This window comes from Danio aesculapii, chromosome 10 (genome assembly GCF_903798145.1).
Source record: "Danio aesculapii chromosome 10, fDanAes4.1, whole genome shotgun sequence".
NCBI lineage: Eukaryota > Metazoa > Chordata > Actinopteri > Cypriniformes > Danionidae > Danio > Danio aesculapii.
This window is the reverse complement of record NC_079444.1, coordinates 20,684,738-20,702,819: the sequence shown is the minus strand read 5'-3', so window position 1 is coordinate 20,702,819 and position 18,082 is coordinate 20,684,738. Positions and strand designations below refer to the sequence as shown.

General features: G+C 34.5%; 1 protein-coding gene across 1 annotated transcript; it reads left to right on the top strand.

Moving 5' to 3' along the window:
* Positions 1 to 2,261: 2,261 nt before the first annotated feature.
* ddhd2 (DDHD domain containing 2) lies at positions 2,262 to 18,082 on the top strand. Its single transcript, XM_056467383.1, has 17 exons — positions 2,262 to 2,391; positions 4,757 to 4,918; positions 5,019 to 5,212; positions 7,370 to 7,459; positions 7,547 to 7,661; positions 10,138 to 10,227; positions 10,349 to 10,490; positions 11,749 to 11,957; positions 12,058 to 12,122; positions 13,373 to 13,501; positions 13,586 to 13,672; positions 13,830 to 13,967; positions 15,291 to 15,446; positions 16,038 to 16,143; positions 16,244 to 16,384; positions 16,465 to 16,606; positions 17,628 to 18,082. Exons 2-17 carry the CDS (start codon positions 4,789 to 4,791, stop codon positions 17,701 to 17,703), a joined length of 2,010 nt encoding a protein of 669 aa, XP_056323358.1. The 5' UTR covers positions 2,262 to 2,391; positions 4,757 to 4,788; the 3' UTR covers positions 17,704 to 18,082.

Here is an 18,082-nt window from a genome sequence, read left to right as displayed (position 1 = left end):
CTGCTGATCTACTGGGATTTTCACACACGACAATCTCTATGGTTTACAGAGAATGGTCTGAAAAAAAGAAACTATCTAGTGAGCGGCTTTTCTGTGGGCACAAATGCTTTGTTGATGTCAGAGGAGAATGGCCAGACTGGTTCCAGCTGATAGAAAGGCAACAGTAACTCAAATAACCACTCGTTACAATCGAGGTATGCAGAAGAGCTTCTCTATATGCACAACACATCCAACCTTGAGGAGGATGGGCTACAGCAGCAGAAGACCACACTGGGTGCCACTCCTGTCAGCTAAGAACAGGAAACTGAGGCTACAATTCGCACAGGCTCACCAAAATTGAACAATAGAAGATTAGAAAAACGTTGCCTGGTCTGATGAGTCTCAATTTCTGCTGCGACATTTGGATGGTAGGGTCAGAATTTGCCTTCAACAACATGAAAGCATGGATCCATCCTGCCTTGTATCAACGGTTCAGGCTGGTGGTGGTGGTTTAATGGTGTGGAGGATATTTTCTTGATACTTTGGGCCCATTAGTACTAATTGAGCATCGTGTCAACACCACAGCCTACCTGAGTATTGTTGCTGACCATGTCCATCTCTTTATGACCACAGTGTACCCATCTTCTCATGGCTAGTTCCAGCTGGATAACGCGTCATGTCATAAAGCGTGAATCCTCTCAGACTGGTTCCTTGGACATGACAATGAGTTCACTGTACTCAAATGGCCTCCACAGTCACCAGAACTCAATCCAATAGAGCATCTTTGGGATGTGGTAGAACGAGAGATTCGCATCATGGATGTGCAGCTGACTAATCTTCAGCAAGTGTGTGATGCTATCATGTCAATACGGACCAAAATCACTAAGGAATGTTTCCAGTAGCTTGTTGAATCTATGCCATGAAGGCAAAAGGGGGTCCAACCCGGTACTAGTAAAGTGTACCTAATAAAGTGGCCAGTAAGAGTATGTAAGCTATAAAACAAAATTTGTCACAAATTAGCTTGCCACTGCTGGGTGAAAGAGTCATTTAGGGTTTATATATTTAGAATAATTTTCCAAGGAGTTTATTGCAGCATTATGTAGTAGATTATGTTGACACTGAGCAGTTAAAACTGAATTCAGTCATATTGTCATTTTTGTTTAGGGAAATTGCAAGTCTGCCTGGAAAAATAAAAGCTTCAGTAAAAGATTTCAAGAGTGAAATATTTCAAGAGATAATTGAACCCAAAACTCCCCTCTGGTCTACAAGCATATGGGGGTCCAAGATCAGGTAGGTCTCGAGAGCTCCCCCTGGTAGAAAGGAAAAGGAGGAGATGGGGTGGAAGGGGAGATTCTTCGAAAACGAATACAAGGCAGTAGGAAAAAATCGGTCTATTTATTGTAGGCTTGGATCAACTGGATTATTGCTGATCACAGGTGAGAGACCAGTCATGATTAATCATATCACATGCTTCTCTGGAAATTAGTTGGTAAAACGTAACTTTGTGATTTTATACACTCAAAGAAATTGTTTGCTGTTTGTTCAGATGACTTATTTAAAATGATCTGAAATTACCCAATTCCTGAGGTTTTTTAGGGGGACAACATAATTGTTTTATGCTCAATCCACTTAAATTTGTAAAAACAATTCAGTTAACTTAATTCCTTCATGTTGTCCCAACACAAATCGGTTGAGTGGTTTACAATGTAGAAGGATATTAAATGCATGATAACTGTCTACTTTTAAAAAGAATTGGTAGAAAAAGCATTGAATGTGGATAAAATATTGGTCCACTGTGTTTATATAAAACAAAAATAACATTTCAGTCATTAAAATAAATGAAAGTGATACTTTTTTTTTTTTTACTTTTTGTTAATTGTTAAAAAACTTCTTGAATATGAGCAAGTGAGTAAAACAGTGGTGTGAGGGTCTTCGGGTTTTTTTACTTCATGATCTGGTTGTGGTAAGGGTTAATGTGTCCAAAATTAGCATTTAGCCAACTCAGTACAATTGTTTATATATAAAAATATAACCTTTTACATTAAAATGATAGTCATTCGCCACTGAGGCCTTTAACAAACATAAACTCAATTATTTTGCAACACGCTGGAAACAGATGCATATTGAGTCATTTGTTATTCTGAGATCTGTGCGTGTGATTATGAGCGCCATAATTTGATATTGATTGACTCATAATAACCGCCTCACTATATTGAACTGCAGCCGCTGTTGCAGGTCTAGTATCAAAATTCCCCATCAGTCGACCTTTAGACAGACTTTGGAAGACTTATAAGATGTTAGCTCCTGGTAAACGCATTTACTTCGGATTTGCTCACTAGAGTGAATAACAGCGTGAGGTTTGCTCTGTCAGAGATCAAGTTTGTCCTACGCGAGTTTCCGTACGAGCAGCCGGTGAGTACATGGCGATATATTTCTATGCTGTTTCCCCTCATTTGTTTACATTTTTCTCAGATGTTACATTCTAGTCATACTTACGAACGGTATGGCATAAGAGTGTGTTTTAAATGATTATAGACAAGCTTTTAGGTGTCATCTAAATAATTTGTCCTTGTTTGACAGACAGTTTAGTATTTTCTGTCATTTTTTTTCATTTATCGACTCGTCAAACAGAGCTGGATACATTTTGCTGTATATTTAAATTTGCACGAGTATATAAAACGGATTTCGTCTATGTGTGTTTGTCCATGCTGACTCGTTTAAATGCTGCGTCCTACTTTTCCGTTAGAATTACACGCCCAACAACAGAAACGTTAACACGCCCCACAATGTTAGTATGAACGGGAAAAAAATGTCGTTCGTTTGGGTATATAGTATTATTCACTCCAGCGTTTCTATTTGGCATTCACACTTAGACCGACTGAACATTTGACTTCTGTTTGTCATTTGTGCTGCTGCCATCATAAAGTATTACGTAACACAGCTGACATCACAGCAATTACGTAACCACCCTCTTTGAAGTTTGAGCTGTTACTTCGCGATTTTCAGTTATTTTATTTTATTAATAGTATTAGTACAATGCACTTTAACTCATTTGATGTACTTAAAAAGTGTTTTGTATGATATTTAAATTAATTACACATTTAACTTTTTGTTCAGACTAAAACTTCAAAGGCATAAACAAATACATTCATTCATTTTCCTTCGAGTTATTCCCTTTATTCATCAGGGATCACAACAGCGGAATGAACCGCCAACCTATCCAGCAAATGTTTTACACAGCGGAAGGCCATCCCGCTGCAACCTAGTACTGGGAAACATCCATACACACTCATTCACACACATGCACTACGGCCAATTTAGTTTATTTAATTCATCTATAGCACATGTGTTTGCACTGTGGGGGAAACCGGAGCACCCAGAGGAAACCCACGCGAACGCAGGGAGAACATGCAAACTTCTCACAGAACTGATTCAGCCGAGGCTCGAACCAGCGACTTTCTTGCTGCGAGGTGACAGCACTACCTACTGCGCCACTGCGTCGCCTGCCCTAAACATATACATAAATTTAAATGTGTTTTTTGTTTGTTTTAAATATTACAATTTAAATAATAAAGTAAATAACAAAACAAAAAAACTTAAAACCATTGCATTTCATATGATTTCTGTCAATCTAAAATCACAAACGTAAAATGAATGCAACGCAGACACTAAAATGTGACATAACATGCATAAAATTATATCTTTTTATTTTACTTACAATATTATTTCTTTGCCTCTTAGAATCTTAAGATAAGTTAAGAACTCATGATGGAATAGCCATAATTTTCAAGCACAACAATATAACAAATATTTGTTGTTCCTTAGATTGCATGTTGAAGACATGTTGTCAAAACTTTATAGAAAAAAACAAATGTTTAATAAATGATATAATGCATGGAATCTGCGCACAAAGAAATCTGCAGATTTCTGCTCATTTTTAGCTCATCATTGAGTCTATTTATTTACTTGTGTAAATGTGTGTACATTTGTATTTATTCGGTTTTTAAATTAATTTCACTAATAATATTGACTAATATGAAAGTGTTCATTTGATTTATTTACTATACAGTTTGTAAACAAATATTTTCTGTTTTTTAGTAGATATATTATATAAGAGACTTGCTTTGTTTACCAAATAAGTGGATCTAATTGGATTTGCATTGTAAACGTTAAATAAAAGTAAAATATGTATTCATATATTAAGTTTTGTATGTCATATATTAAGTTTTTAGTTATGAAACTCCTAAAATAATTCCACATAAATCCGCAGATATTTTACAAATTCTCTTCAGAAATGGCAAAAAATGTCTGGCCCAAGTAATAAGTGACAGATAAGAAGTTTGTGCAGAGGAGAAACGGTCATGTCCAACTGAGCCCGGTTTCTCTCAAGGTTGTTTTCCTTCACTTTCATCAATTGGTGAAGTTTTGTTCCTCACCACCATTGCCACTGGCTTGCTTGGTTTGGGACTTGTGGAACTGCGCATCAATGGATTTGCTCTTCAGTGTTTGGACTTTCAGCAGTGAAAATAAAACCCCACTGAACTGAACTGAACTGAATTTAAACTCTGAAAACTGGATTGACACGATTGGATTGTTTCAATTTACTAAAACGTCTATGTTAAGCTGCTTTGACACAATCTACATTGTAAAAGCGCTATCGAAATAAACATAAATTGAATTGAATTAATTCCAGAAACTGAGAATTTAGAATTTTTCAAGTGCTCTCTATATCCATATAGGCATAATATTTGAATATATAAAAATGTTATATTTCCAGTCCATAGGCATTGGCGTCTCATACTTCTCAGTATGAATATTGTGGAGCCGTATGAACCCATCCAGCACCACTGGTTCTTCAACCAGCAGGTGGACTCGAAAGACTCCTGGCAGCCCTTTAGCAGTGAAGATTCACAGCGGCTGGAGGAAGCGTACGCTCGAGGTACTCCATTAACTCCTCTTTATGAACTTACTGTAGGTCATACCACCAGCACACGTGTATGTTTGAATCATAACCATGAGATCTGGTTTATCTGCATCAGGCAAATATGATAAGGATGAAGTTGTAGTGGCTACAGATGGAAGGAGGTATGATGTTAAGCTACGTGAGCGCAAGCGTTACCCTGTATATTGGGAACAGAAGCCCACCGAGGTCAGACGCTGCTCCTGGTTCCACAAAGGCAGCAAAGACATGAACTACACTCCCTATACTGAAGATCTCAGTGAATTCCTAGAGGTGAGTTGCACAAATTTCATAAAAGCCAATGATACTTTTCTGGTATTCATTACTTGAAGGGGTCATTATCTTATAATTTCAACATAAAAAAACATCATAATAGGCCTTTTTCTGTCCATCTTTGAACACACAATTTAAATAGGCAGAGTAAATTGTAAACGTAGAATTATACACATTTGTATGATTGGCAGTTTTGTATATTTAATTAATTTTCAATGCTTTCATTGTAAGATAATTTTCCAAAGCTCACAGATGTAAACTTCTGATTGTGTGCTTGACAGGATACATCCTTAGAAAGGCGCTATTGTGATTTAGGTTAAAAACACTTAAATACTGAGTAAGTATAGAACAATCTTTAATAACACACAAAGCGACTGTGAAGATAATGAGAAGCAATATAGAAAGTGTAAAGTAATAAACGCAGTTACTCACGCTTGCTGTCAGATCCAATGTATTCGCCAGAGTAGTGTTTTAAGATCCAGTCTTTTTAAAAATCTAATGTTGAATTGTACATTCTGTAAACGAATCAGTAATAAAATGCCTGGAATGTCATTGGGCATGGGCCGGTATATTATTCTGACGTTATAATAACCTTGGATAAAAATGTCACGGTTTCATGGTATTGTGATTACTGCTTTTTTCCTTTTTGAACACAAAATATTTTATTTTGAGAAACATTTATAATATTTTGGGACGGTAAACATGTCAGGCTAGATAATTTAAAAGAGTCATTGGCTTCTGCTGTCTTTATTAGTTTCAAAAACTTTTCAAAAGATTTTTTTAGAATTTAAAACGACGTCTTTGGATATGTTGATTATCGTCCCATGCCTAAGTGTCATTTCAAATAAAGGTAATCTATTCCTTCCTAATATTGGAATCAGAAAGAAGCCAATGCAAAGCTAAAAAAAAACCCAGTTTAGCACTGCGCAGTGTCTTTTATTGTTGTAATTTGACGTATTAAAGGGCTACTGTTTTTGCACAGCTACTGTTTTTCAGCCAACAAAACACTTTCAGTGAAAGGTTAATGTGACTACTTTCAATTTCATAAGGTTTTTTTTACAGCATCAATGTTGTAGTGTAAATAAAATAAAGTCAGTTAAATAGATTTAGGCATTCGTTTAGTTGCGTAAAATGAGATGAAACAACGTGTAAACGCTAGCACCGTCAGCAGCAGCAGGCTAGTGCAAAAATTCCATTGAAATACTCAGGCAAAATATATTTTCATATTTTAAAGACATGGTGGAGAAAAATGGAATTTAATGCAGTGCTTCTTGTCTGGTCTGAGACTCAAGAAATTTAGGAAATATGAAACAATAAACATGGAGATTTTAATTAAAAGTTTGTATTCGTATACCATGAATCAGTGAGCGGAGATAAACAGGGTGTTTGTGGGGTCTTAAAATGTCTTGAATTTTAAAAACTTAAAAGGTTTTAAATTCACTGAAATATTGTGTTGTAGGTTATAAATCAGGTCTTCATTTAGCTTTGTCCATGGAAAGCTACCCAATCAGACCAACACCCATCCAATCACCAACAATCCATCTCAATAAAGTATTAAACAAAAACCAATATGGTTTAATATTCTTTCTAACAAAAAGATTTGCTTAAAAGTTCTCCTTGTATGTACAGTTTAACTTTATAACTATACAATTTTTTTCCCTTAAGAATGTTATATTGAATAAAAGTGCATGTACATTAATGCAATATTCAAAATATGTGGATAAGTAACTGAATTTGATTTAATCTATTTTTTGATGAGGCAAGTAAAAATCTTTTCCATTAGAAAAAAATCCTCAGCTTTTAGTCCTAAGTGAGCCTGAAATTTCATTCATATTGGTCTTAAAATGTCTTAAGTTTTAAATTTGACTTGATGAAACCTGCAGAAACCATGCTAAAGAGGCAGTGATTTGATCTTCACATGTGGATGCGGAGTTAAACTACACTGTTACATCATAAAACAGCACATTGAACATCAGCAACCTGTCAGACTGTCTTCAATAAAATCTGCTTTTAGATTAATAAGAACGTTTTTTTTTTTTTTTTATAACGCACAAGATGTTTTTATTGTACAATGACATTTAATGTGTCCAAAGATTAAGGCCACTTTGATTTCTCAGTTCATTACTCATTTAAAACCTTTTCTTTGATCAAAAACAGGATGCCTACATGATCGCAGTTACATTGGATGAATGGAAGACGAATTTGGAACTCCCAACAGGGGAAACTGTGATCCTTCACAATCCTAAGGTAGTGCCTGAGCGTGAAGCTCATGGGAAACGGTCATGTTTCTGTTCACAGTGACTTTATTGTCTATCTTTCTTTGCATCGCCACAGCTCATGACTCAGTACCCCATCAGCTGTAAAGACTTTCCCCCTTCCCCGACTGAACGAACTCAACCCAGGACACTGAAGAGAGGAGTTGAGAATATTTCAATCGAGATTCCAGAGGGTGAGTGAAGCGCTCTGAAAATATGTTTAAAGTGCTAGTGAGAAAAAAAAAAAAGAGTAATATTAAGCCTTTTTTAGGTGGCATTTGTGTGAAAAACAAGTTGCTTCACAGGGCCATGAAACCCCCCTCTTTCAGTGTAAGTCTACCTCAGAATTTTTTCAAAAAATGCTCGGAGATGGAAGAGGGAAGAGTGGCCGGCAGAGCATGAGAAAAAAGAGGAGCTTTTGTCAGTTGGCTCACCAGCTTAAGATAAAAAAAAATCAAATACAAAATGTGAGGAGACGTTAAAATGCAAAGAAATAAACAGTAAGTATTGTAATGCTGTGACTTTTACGATAGGCTATTCATAATTTCATATAATATATAACCACAATTTGTTATATCATTATAAAGATAATCATGTGTATATAAAGACTAAAAGAGGAGGACTTCTCTCCTCCTGAATCTCCGTGCCTGAATGCAGACAATGTGTACAGCAGTGCAGCAGGTCTCTTTCACTATCTATTCCAACCATTAGACCTGCCGGTAATCTAGAGGATTTTAAACATGCACGAACACAGCAGCACATATATAGACGATTTGTCTGAATGGTAACAAACTCAACTGATAAAAGACAAAGTCCACCATTCTCCAATTCTCGTACAGCTCTTCCGACAAAAATACGCACAAACAGGTTGGCTGTATCGGCCCTGACAGCATCACGAGGAAAGCAATGCAACAAACTTTGTGGATCATGGAAGCAAACACATACAAGCCTTCATGAACGGCTAAATACTGTGTGCTGTGTGCAGCTGTGGTCTCACAGCTTGGCGGGTCTGTGATCTCTGTCTATATTAGTCTATCATCGGAAAGCATGTGCGCTCATGAATAATTCAGAAGCAGGGTCTTCTCATAGGATAAGAAAACTCAGCTATGAATAATAATGAGAAACCGATGCGTCATTACTCCACAAGCAGATGCACGCTACAACACCGATTTTGATCCCACCTCAAAAAAGATCAAACCCGGAAGATGAAATTAGCTGACAAGCTCAAAATAATCCAGTTTTTCTCACTTTTAAAGCTAACAGGTGCTAACGTTGTCTTAATTGATGCTCAGCACAAACACAAATCTGTTGAATTCTCAAAAAAGGTACTCCAGGGTGTCTTGAACCTTTAACACTGTAAGAAAATCATGTAAAAACAGCTTGTTTCTGACACAAATGCCACTCAAAAAAGACAAAATGATCCTTTTTTGTTGAAAGTCAAAAACACTCGGCTTTCATGTTGCAGCTCAAAAATGCATTGTGAAAAGTTCATCATAGATGCTGACTTTATATTCAATAGTGAAAAATAAAACAATGCGATTCAGTATGAGTTACAAACTATTTTACCCAGTGTTTGTATAGTTTTATGTTTAAAATTGTCTGTTTTGCTCAATATTCAGTGTATTTCTGTGCTTGTTGAATTATCCATGTAATTTGGGCCAGAACTAGTTAAGTACATCATTCTAACATCAAACTATATTGGGTTATTTCACCCAGCATAGTTTGCTCTGAGCAGCACAAATATTGCATAAAATACTAGGTTACTTTGTTATTAAAGTCCATATGAACCTGAAGTTGCTGAACCTTTTATTTCATTATGTTGGTGCAGTTCTAACTGAAACAGAATATTGAGTAGGGGGTGGAGCTTCTTACTGCACATCATTCCCTCATAGCAAACTAACTGTTGGAGTGGTGTGGTTGGACCAGCGGTAGGGCCAAGTCGGAGCACTCACCCTGGTCCCCTGGGCTCTGTGTTGGTTAGGGAAGTTCCAAATTGTACCAAAACACTTCATAACAATTTGCTTAAGATTGTCAAGTTAAATTCGGGACATTGCAACCTGCAGAACCTGGGTAGATAAAAAAAAAAAAAATAGTGGTGTGGTTAAGAATATTGTCAAACTGACGTTAACAGAGAAACACTGCCACTCCAAACAAAGAAGAAACATGTCAGATTGAAGATTTCTCATAAACAAAAAAAAATTTTTTTAAGCGGATTACTTTAGCACAGATAAATTTTCACTTAAAGAGTAACAATGTACGCTAACGGAATAAACATTGTAAATTAAAGTTTTATATGGACATTGTTAACAATGTTATCATTTCATAAGCATAACACTATGCAGCATACAGAAAGAATAGGTACTGTAGTCCAGAGTTTGACTAAAGTCTTTGTTAGCACATGGTTAGCTTAGCAACTTGCTGATCAAGCTCAACCGAATATTTATGCTTAGTCTGTATATGTTTGCATATAAAATAATGCTAAACTCTATTACAGTCAATTCTTAGTTGATTCTCTCTAAAGGGGAGGACTATTTTCATGCTGGCTCACAAGTTCCAAGTTTATAGATTTATTATTTTTTTAACAGGGCACATTTTCAATCATTGCTTAGAATTAGCATGTTTGCTTACAATATCAGTCTTTTTATATGATTTCTTGCTGTGTTTTTGTAGGAGAACCAGAGATAGTAGACCACCTAGTGTTCATGGTTCACGGCATCGGTCCGGCCTGTGATATACGTCTGCGTGGCATTGTCCAGTGTGGTGAGCATTCATCAGTTAAAACTAAAGATGTGCACTTCCCCTTATTCTGAATCCCCGTAACTGTGTTGTTAGTAAGCAATAACACTTAACATCTTATTAACAATATTTTTTTCTACTTCAGTGAATGAATTTCGAAACGCCTCCAACAGCCTCATAACCAGCCATTTCAGGCCAAGTGGAGACTCCAGCATCATTGGACGGGTTGAGTACCTTCCAGTCAACTGGCACAAAGTATTACATGGAGAAACTACAGGAGTTGACAAGTAAGATGTTTGATACTTATTAGGGCCACACAAAATAATCATTATTGTGATAATACTATATGCAATATACGTATCGCAGGCATGTGTGATAAATTACATTTATTTATGCATTGGCTGCTAAATTTGATCAATTAGATGGGGCCTTACTGCATCTTTAGCCCCACCTCCCCAGTAATTGCTGGTCTGCTATTGGTTGAGTGGCCCAAAGGAGAACCCAGAACTGAAAATAATATTTCTAAAGACAACAGCCAATGAGAGTCAGAATATCTGCTGAGGTTTTCACTCATTCATAGTGTTTTAGACCAAATGTTTGCACATTGACACCATTTCTTTTAGGCTGAATTTAAATGAATTAGATCCGAAAAATATAATTTGCCTCTTTTAATATAATTCAGTAAATAAATAATTGAAAAACATCGCTAATAAAAATAGCAATTTTTAGTAAATGCTAAAACGCAATACTCAACAACATTGCACATTTTTAATTGAGAAGCCACTGGTATTCAATTTGCTTCGTATGTATTTTTTAACCACTAATTAGTAATTAAGCTTGTAGTGTTAGTTCATAGTTTGTTTATACTGTAAATTGTGACCCAAACAAAAGTGTTACAAAAAAGTCTTGTTTTTTTAGATCAATCCAGCATCAGCAACATTTCCGTATGACATTTTGAGTCCTCTTTTAAATTATAAACCTAAAACCTAGACGCCAAAACCTCACTAAATATTAATAAACAGCCAATTTTTAATAGTTTAATTGTAATTTTATTTTTTTCTAATGCCAGTAAGAGAGAGTTCACTCAAAATTGAAAAAAAAATGTATGCCCTTAAATGAATTAATACAATTTTAGGACACACAATATATGGGGACATTTAAAAAAACTAATACAGACCCAAATAGAATGGAAAATAATGTTTAGTTTCTTGCACCGACCGATTACACTGTTTTATTTCATAAAACCTTGTTTTATCATCAGAAGCCACTAGTATTCAATTTGCTTCGTATGTATTTTATACCTCTCAAAATACCAGTGCCAGTATTATCTTACTTGCATTTTATGAATCCCTAATAAGGACCAGCGTTTCAGCTGAAAATCTTCTTCAATGTTCTGCTGAAAAAAAAACAATCACATACAACTACTGAGATTAAGTAATATAACTGCATTTGTTTTGTGTGAACCTTCCCTTTAATCAACATCGAAATCCCCATTGTTTCCGTGTGGTTCACGCTATTGTACTATTTCATTTCTATTTTTATTAGAGACATCGAGAGAATCACTCTGCCCAGCATTAGCCGACTGCGTCAGTTCAGCAACGACACCGTGCTGGACCTTTTCTTTTACAATAGTGCGACGTACTGCCAGACTATTGTGGACACCGTGGCTTCTGAGATCAACCGTCTGCACAGCCTCTTCCTACAGAGGCATCCGCAGTTCACTGGACACGTTTCCCTGTTCGGACACAGCCTTGGTACAAAGATTTGGTTTAGTGATATACTAGTAATCCATATTTATAGATTGTGCAAATGATTTATGTCAGTTTTTCCAAATGTGTATTTTGTTTTCCACAGGATCATTGATCCTGTTTGATCTCCTGACCAATCAAGAAACCAGTGCAGATGTCACAGATCATGAGGTTTGCACCACTGTTGTTGTTAAGCAAAAGCAAATATTATTGAAATAAGATGAGATATAAATTTTATGTGGAAAGATGTTTCTTTATCAGCTAACCGAAATAAATAGAAATATTATTTGCAAAAATAGGCACATACAATTAGTTAAAATGCATAAAATAAAGATTGCAACAAAACAAATATGTATTAAATGGTATATAACAATTAAATGTTTATAGGGAATGTAAACAATACTAAAATATCCCTGCTATATTGATGTGCTGTATATAGAAAACTAGTCTTTTCCATAACATGCTGAAATTCTTTAGTAATAAACATTGCATAACTTCAAATGGTCACTTTGAGGAATATTTTGGGTAAATGTTTAGACATTAATGTTCCATTTTAACATGCAACCAAATGTAATATATTTATTGGGGAAGCACTTTACAATAAGGATATATTAGTTAAAATATTTGCTAACATGAACAAACTAGGAAAAATACATTCATTATAGTGTTCATCTTTCTTTACGTTAGTTATGGAAAATAAAGTAGTTCATGTTAACTCCCAATGCATTAACTAATGTTAACAAGCATGCATTAGAATTTTAATGCATTAATAAATAAATAATGCTGGATGCATATTGTTTATGTTAGTAAATGCACTAACTAATGAAACCTTATTGTAAAGTGCAACCATTTAGGGCTACATGACAGTCGCTAAAAACAATTCTGTTAATAAAAAAGGGTAATACTTTGGGTTAGGTCACAATTTTGCTATTAACTACTGGCTTAATCCCTGCCTATTATTAAGATATTAACTGTTCATCAGTAGTTATAAAGTATGATCTTATTCTGCATCCCTAACCAACTATCAATAAACCACTAATTAGTAATTAAGCTTGTAGTGTTAGTTCGTAGTTTGTTTATACTGTAAATTGTGACCCAAACAAAAGTGTTACCAAAAAAGTCTTGTTTTTTTAGATCAATCCAGCATCAGCAACATTTCCGTATGACATTTTGAGTCCTCTTTTAAATTATAAACCTAAAACCTAGACCCCAAAACCTCACTAAATATTAATAAACAGCCAATTAGTAGTTTATTAATCTAGTAGTGTTAGTTAATGGTTTAACACAGTGAATTGTGTCCTAAACTAAAGTGTTACCAAAAAAAAGTATTGTTTTTTTTTTTTAGATCAATCCGTCATCAACGACATCTTAGTATGATATTTTGACTTTATTAAAAAAATTATTCTATGCATTTCCTATAGCTACACAAGGACGCTCATGTTAACTCAGACTGTGGTTCTTATGAGAGCCTGGAGGTGGCGCTAAAGAGCCATGGTTTGGAGGAGCACCTCAGTTTACTGCACAAAGAACAAGTGGATCTGGAGTCTCTGGTAAGTTTTCTGTCCTCAAACACACACATCACACATCCTAAAAACACTCAGATTCATCATTTTCATCAATTGAAACCATTTCAGATCCTCTGCTCAGAGAAAGACCTGAAAGATATCGGCATACCTCTTGGTCCTCGCAAGAAAATGATGAACTGTGTGAAGAAATGGAAGGTAATTCCTGAAAGATTTGAAATGTGGCTTGACTGTGTGCAGTTTCCTCTCCACACCCATAAATGGAAAGGAAGACAGATAAGAGTCCATTGTTTAAGATGCTAATATCAAATGTTTTGACACTTTCTGGTAACTGTTTCCTTAATATATCCAACAGAACTCCAGAATGGGGAGTGGACGTGCAGCCAAAACTGAGACTAACTCCCCGAGTCTCGGGATGAGAAACCCTCATGACCCTCAAACCCCCACCACTAGTGCTGTTGATTATCAGCATTTTGATGTGGGCATTGGACAAGTAAGTGTTTGAGTTCAAAACAGACATATCAATATAGATGTCAAAGATGAGATGAGAATTTGGTGTTTGCATCAATTTAAATGAAGAAAGTATGGGTGAAATAATTTTTCATTCCGCATAACTCATATATTTATGTTAAAATGAGGCAACATACTTGTTTTCATGGCGTATTAAATATATAAAAGAATTAGCGGTCATACTAAATTTTATAGTCATTTATATAATTAAAAATGTTTTGCTGACAAATGTGTGAAATCTAGTGGTTTAAGATAGAAAGTATAGAGATTGAACGTTTTTTAGGATGCACTGTGATCATTATATAGAGTCTTAACAATTAATATATTGTCAAATAATTATTGCATAGTGACATTTTACTAAGTGTATTGGTGTGTTATTCCTGGGTATTATTTTTCTTTTTTAAATGAAACTTAAACAGGACACATTAATTTCGTCTTTAAACATCATATATAAAGTTTGTAATATACATATGTATGTATATATTTATTTGACGAGGACAGTGTACATTAATTAGCATTGCTGCAAACGCACCAGAATTAGCCAGAAGGCCATTTTTCATCCATTGTCCCTGGACATATGTTAAAATTGTCACCCTAAAAAACAATACAAAAATTATACAATCAATCAAGCATAATTAAAAAGCACTTAAAATAGACATAGTTAAGTAGATCCTAATAAAAAATATATGAACAAAATAAACTAAAAACACCAACATTATGGAATGGAAATAAGAGTATTTAAAACATACTTAAACAACAAATCATAATATAATATTATATTCATTATTATAAATCATTATGTATATAAATCATTTAATATTATATATAATATTAAACATTATGTATAATATAATAAATATAAATGTTTAATCTGTATATTAATGTACATAATACAAAATCCTTTTTTTAAAGCTGAATTTTCAGCAACAGTTACTTGAATATTTTATTGACCTTCAGAAATTATTCTAATATGCTAACATGATTATCATTGTTGCGCTATTTAATGTTGGACCCGTTTTTATTTGATGTACTGTATTGTGTGTGTGTGTGTGTAAATGTATGTGTATTTACATGTATGTATATATGTATGTGAGTGAGAATATTTATTTATACATCATTACATTTCGCATCAATCTCTTTATATGCATAAATATTTATTAAATAATTCATGTCTTATTTTTATCCAGTATATCATTTAAGGTTTAGGCTACTGTTGTCTGCTAAATTACCTATGCTTTGAGGAAAATAATAATTAAAAGCCCTGTTTAACTTACAGTTGCCAAATAACATTGTGTTTACTCCACAGGTATCCATTGATTATCCTCAGTTGGCCTTTCATCCTCAGGCATTCTTTGCAGCTGGTTCACCCATAGGAATGTTTTTAACCGTCAGAGGTTTGAAGAGGATTGATCCCAATTACAGCTTACCTACCTGCAAGAGTTTCTACAACATCTTCCACCCAGTAAGACAATCTCCAAAATACTGAGCGAAAGCCATTAAACCTTGTTAAAGGCATAGTTCAGCCAACAATGAAAATCTGGTCATCATTTACTCATACTTTACCCGTTTCAAACCTATATATGTTTCTTTCTTCTGTAGAACACCAAAGAAGATATTTTGAAGAAAGCTGTAACCATTGACCTCCATAGTAGAATCGTTTTTTCCTACTATGCAAGTCAATGGTTGCAGGTTTTCAGCTTTCTTCAAAATATTTTCTTTTGTGTTCAACAGATGATAGAAATTCATAAAGGTTTGGAACCACTTGAGGGTGACTAAATATCCCTTTAAAGCTTGTTGACATGAAGAACAATAACTGTACAATAACTGAAGTTTTGTTTTCTGCCTCTTTAAAGCAGAATTGACTCTTACTGGCTGTCATTGTTTATATAGGTCATCAATTGTGCGAAAAATAATGTTTTTTGTGTCGTTATTGTGATAATTGCACTATGTACTCTGCTAGCTATTTATTATATTAGAAGGACTTTTAGAACTTAATCATTATAATTATTGAGTAATAGAGCTCAGTTCTTATACCTCAAATGTAATTGCGCAGTTTGACCCAGTGGCGTATCGGATCGAACCTATGATTGTGCCTCAAGACGTTGACTTGCCGGCTATGTTAATCCCTCATCATAAAGGCAGAAAGCGGATGCACCTTGGTATTTACATTTATATAAATTATAGTCATATATTTAATTATAGTCATTTTTATATTCTAAAATAAGTGTGAAGCTAATTATAGTTGAATGATGTTTGCAGAGCTCAAAGAAGGGTTGACTCGAGTCAGTTCTGATTTGCTGGGTTCATTACGAATGGTTTGGCAGAGCATTTCTCAGGTACCAACACCAGCACTTGCAGAAGGTGGATTGAGTTCAATGACCCCCACAGATGAAGCAGAAGGTAACAAAACTTTCACTATGGAGATATTAATGAAGTATTTTTCAAATGACTCATCTTATATTTGAATATTTGTGCAAAAGCATGTCAGGTGGAGCAGGAGGAAAGGAACGTCAAGGTGGGAATGTTGAATCGTGGGCGACGGATTGACTTTGTCCTTCAGGAGACGCCGATTGAAAGTTTCAATGAGTACCTGTTTGCCATTCAGAGCCATTTGTGCTACTGGTAAGACAAAACCTTTCATGACTCTTGTTGAATATGTGACCCTGGAAAACAAAAGTTAAGCTGCACAGATATTTTTGAAGGAATAGCCAAAAATAAATTAAATTGCATTAAAATTATTATTATTATTTTTTGAGTATTAATTAAAAATCATGTTTCATATGAAGACATTTAACATGTATTTGAAGACATTTTTCCTACTGTACATGTTTCAAAATGTTCTTTTTTTAATAGTAATATGCATTTATAAGATTCTAATTTAGACAACTTTAAAGGCAATTTTCTCAAGTCTTTTTTTTTTTCAAATAGTTGTATCTCGGCTAATTATGGTTCTGTCCTAAAAAAAAATAAAAAATCAATGAAATGCTTATTGACATTTATAAACCACCAGAAATAAATGAGTTTACATTTATGTCTGGTTTTGCAGCCCAGGATCACATACATATCTAAATAAATATAATTCTTGTGTTGTTTTTAAGCCTTTATTGTTCACTTTAATGAAAATAATGTGATCTTTCACTCACTCTCGTGCTGTTGTAAACACAGAAGAAATTTGTTTATCTTCAGAACACAAAAATTATTTAAATCAAATCTGACAGTAAAGTTGTTTTTTCATTGGAAGACATATTCAACTTTGGTTAAGGTAGCTCATCAATGCTTGCTTGATGTTCGAGAACCAATGAGATTCATTTGTGCCTGTCACATGGCACATTTGAGCTTCCACAAGAACCAATGAGGGGCTTTCTCCAAATAGTTATTATTGTTTGCAGATTAGTGTTTCTAATGTGTAAAAGAATTCTACATTATCTCTGTTTATCATAGTGATCATGCCTCTTTTGTTGAAAACAGACTTTTAATTGAAGTGCTTGACTTGAAGTGTCAGATTTTAGGTGGTTAGATATTCAAAGAATGGGCATATTTCACTTAAATTTCATTAAAATGTCTTAATTTTGATGTGAATCCTTTATTGTGGTGTATTTTTATTATGCTCTGAAATTAACAATTCTTTCTGTCTGCATTGCAGGGAGTCAGAAGACACTGCTCTGTTGGTTCTGAAAGAGATTTATAAATATTTTCAAGTGAGAAATGCTCAGTTATAAATGTTATGCACATCATGTATAGTATTGATGACCTTTAAAGCCAGTCCAGTCTAATGTGTGTCACACATTTTTACCAAATCAGTGAACAAACTACCTAAAATAATTAGAATTATGAATCTGAACTGAACTGTTGGCATTTGGAAGGCATTATCGCAGTATTCTCAAGGCAGGCTTTGAGGCATTTTTATCCACACAACACTTTTTGTGCACTAATGTGCATTGTCATAGAAACTAATGTATAGGCCTACTTACTGTATGTATCTTTGGTCAGTGTTTTCTAATTTTCTGAATTAATTACTATTATGTATTAATGTTTGAATGTGTGTGATGTTTTATAATGTTGTTATTATTATTATAATAATAAACTCCTAATCCCAAA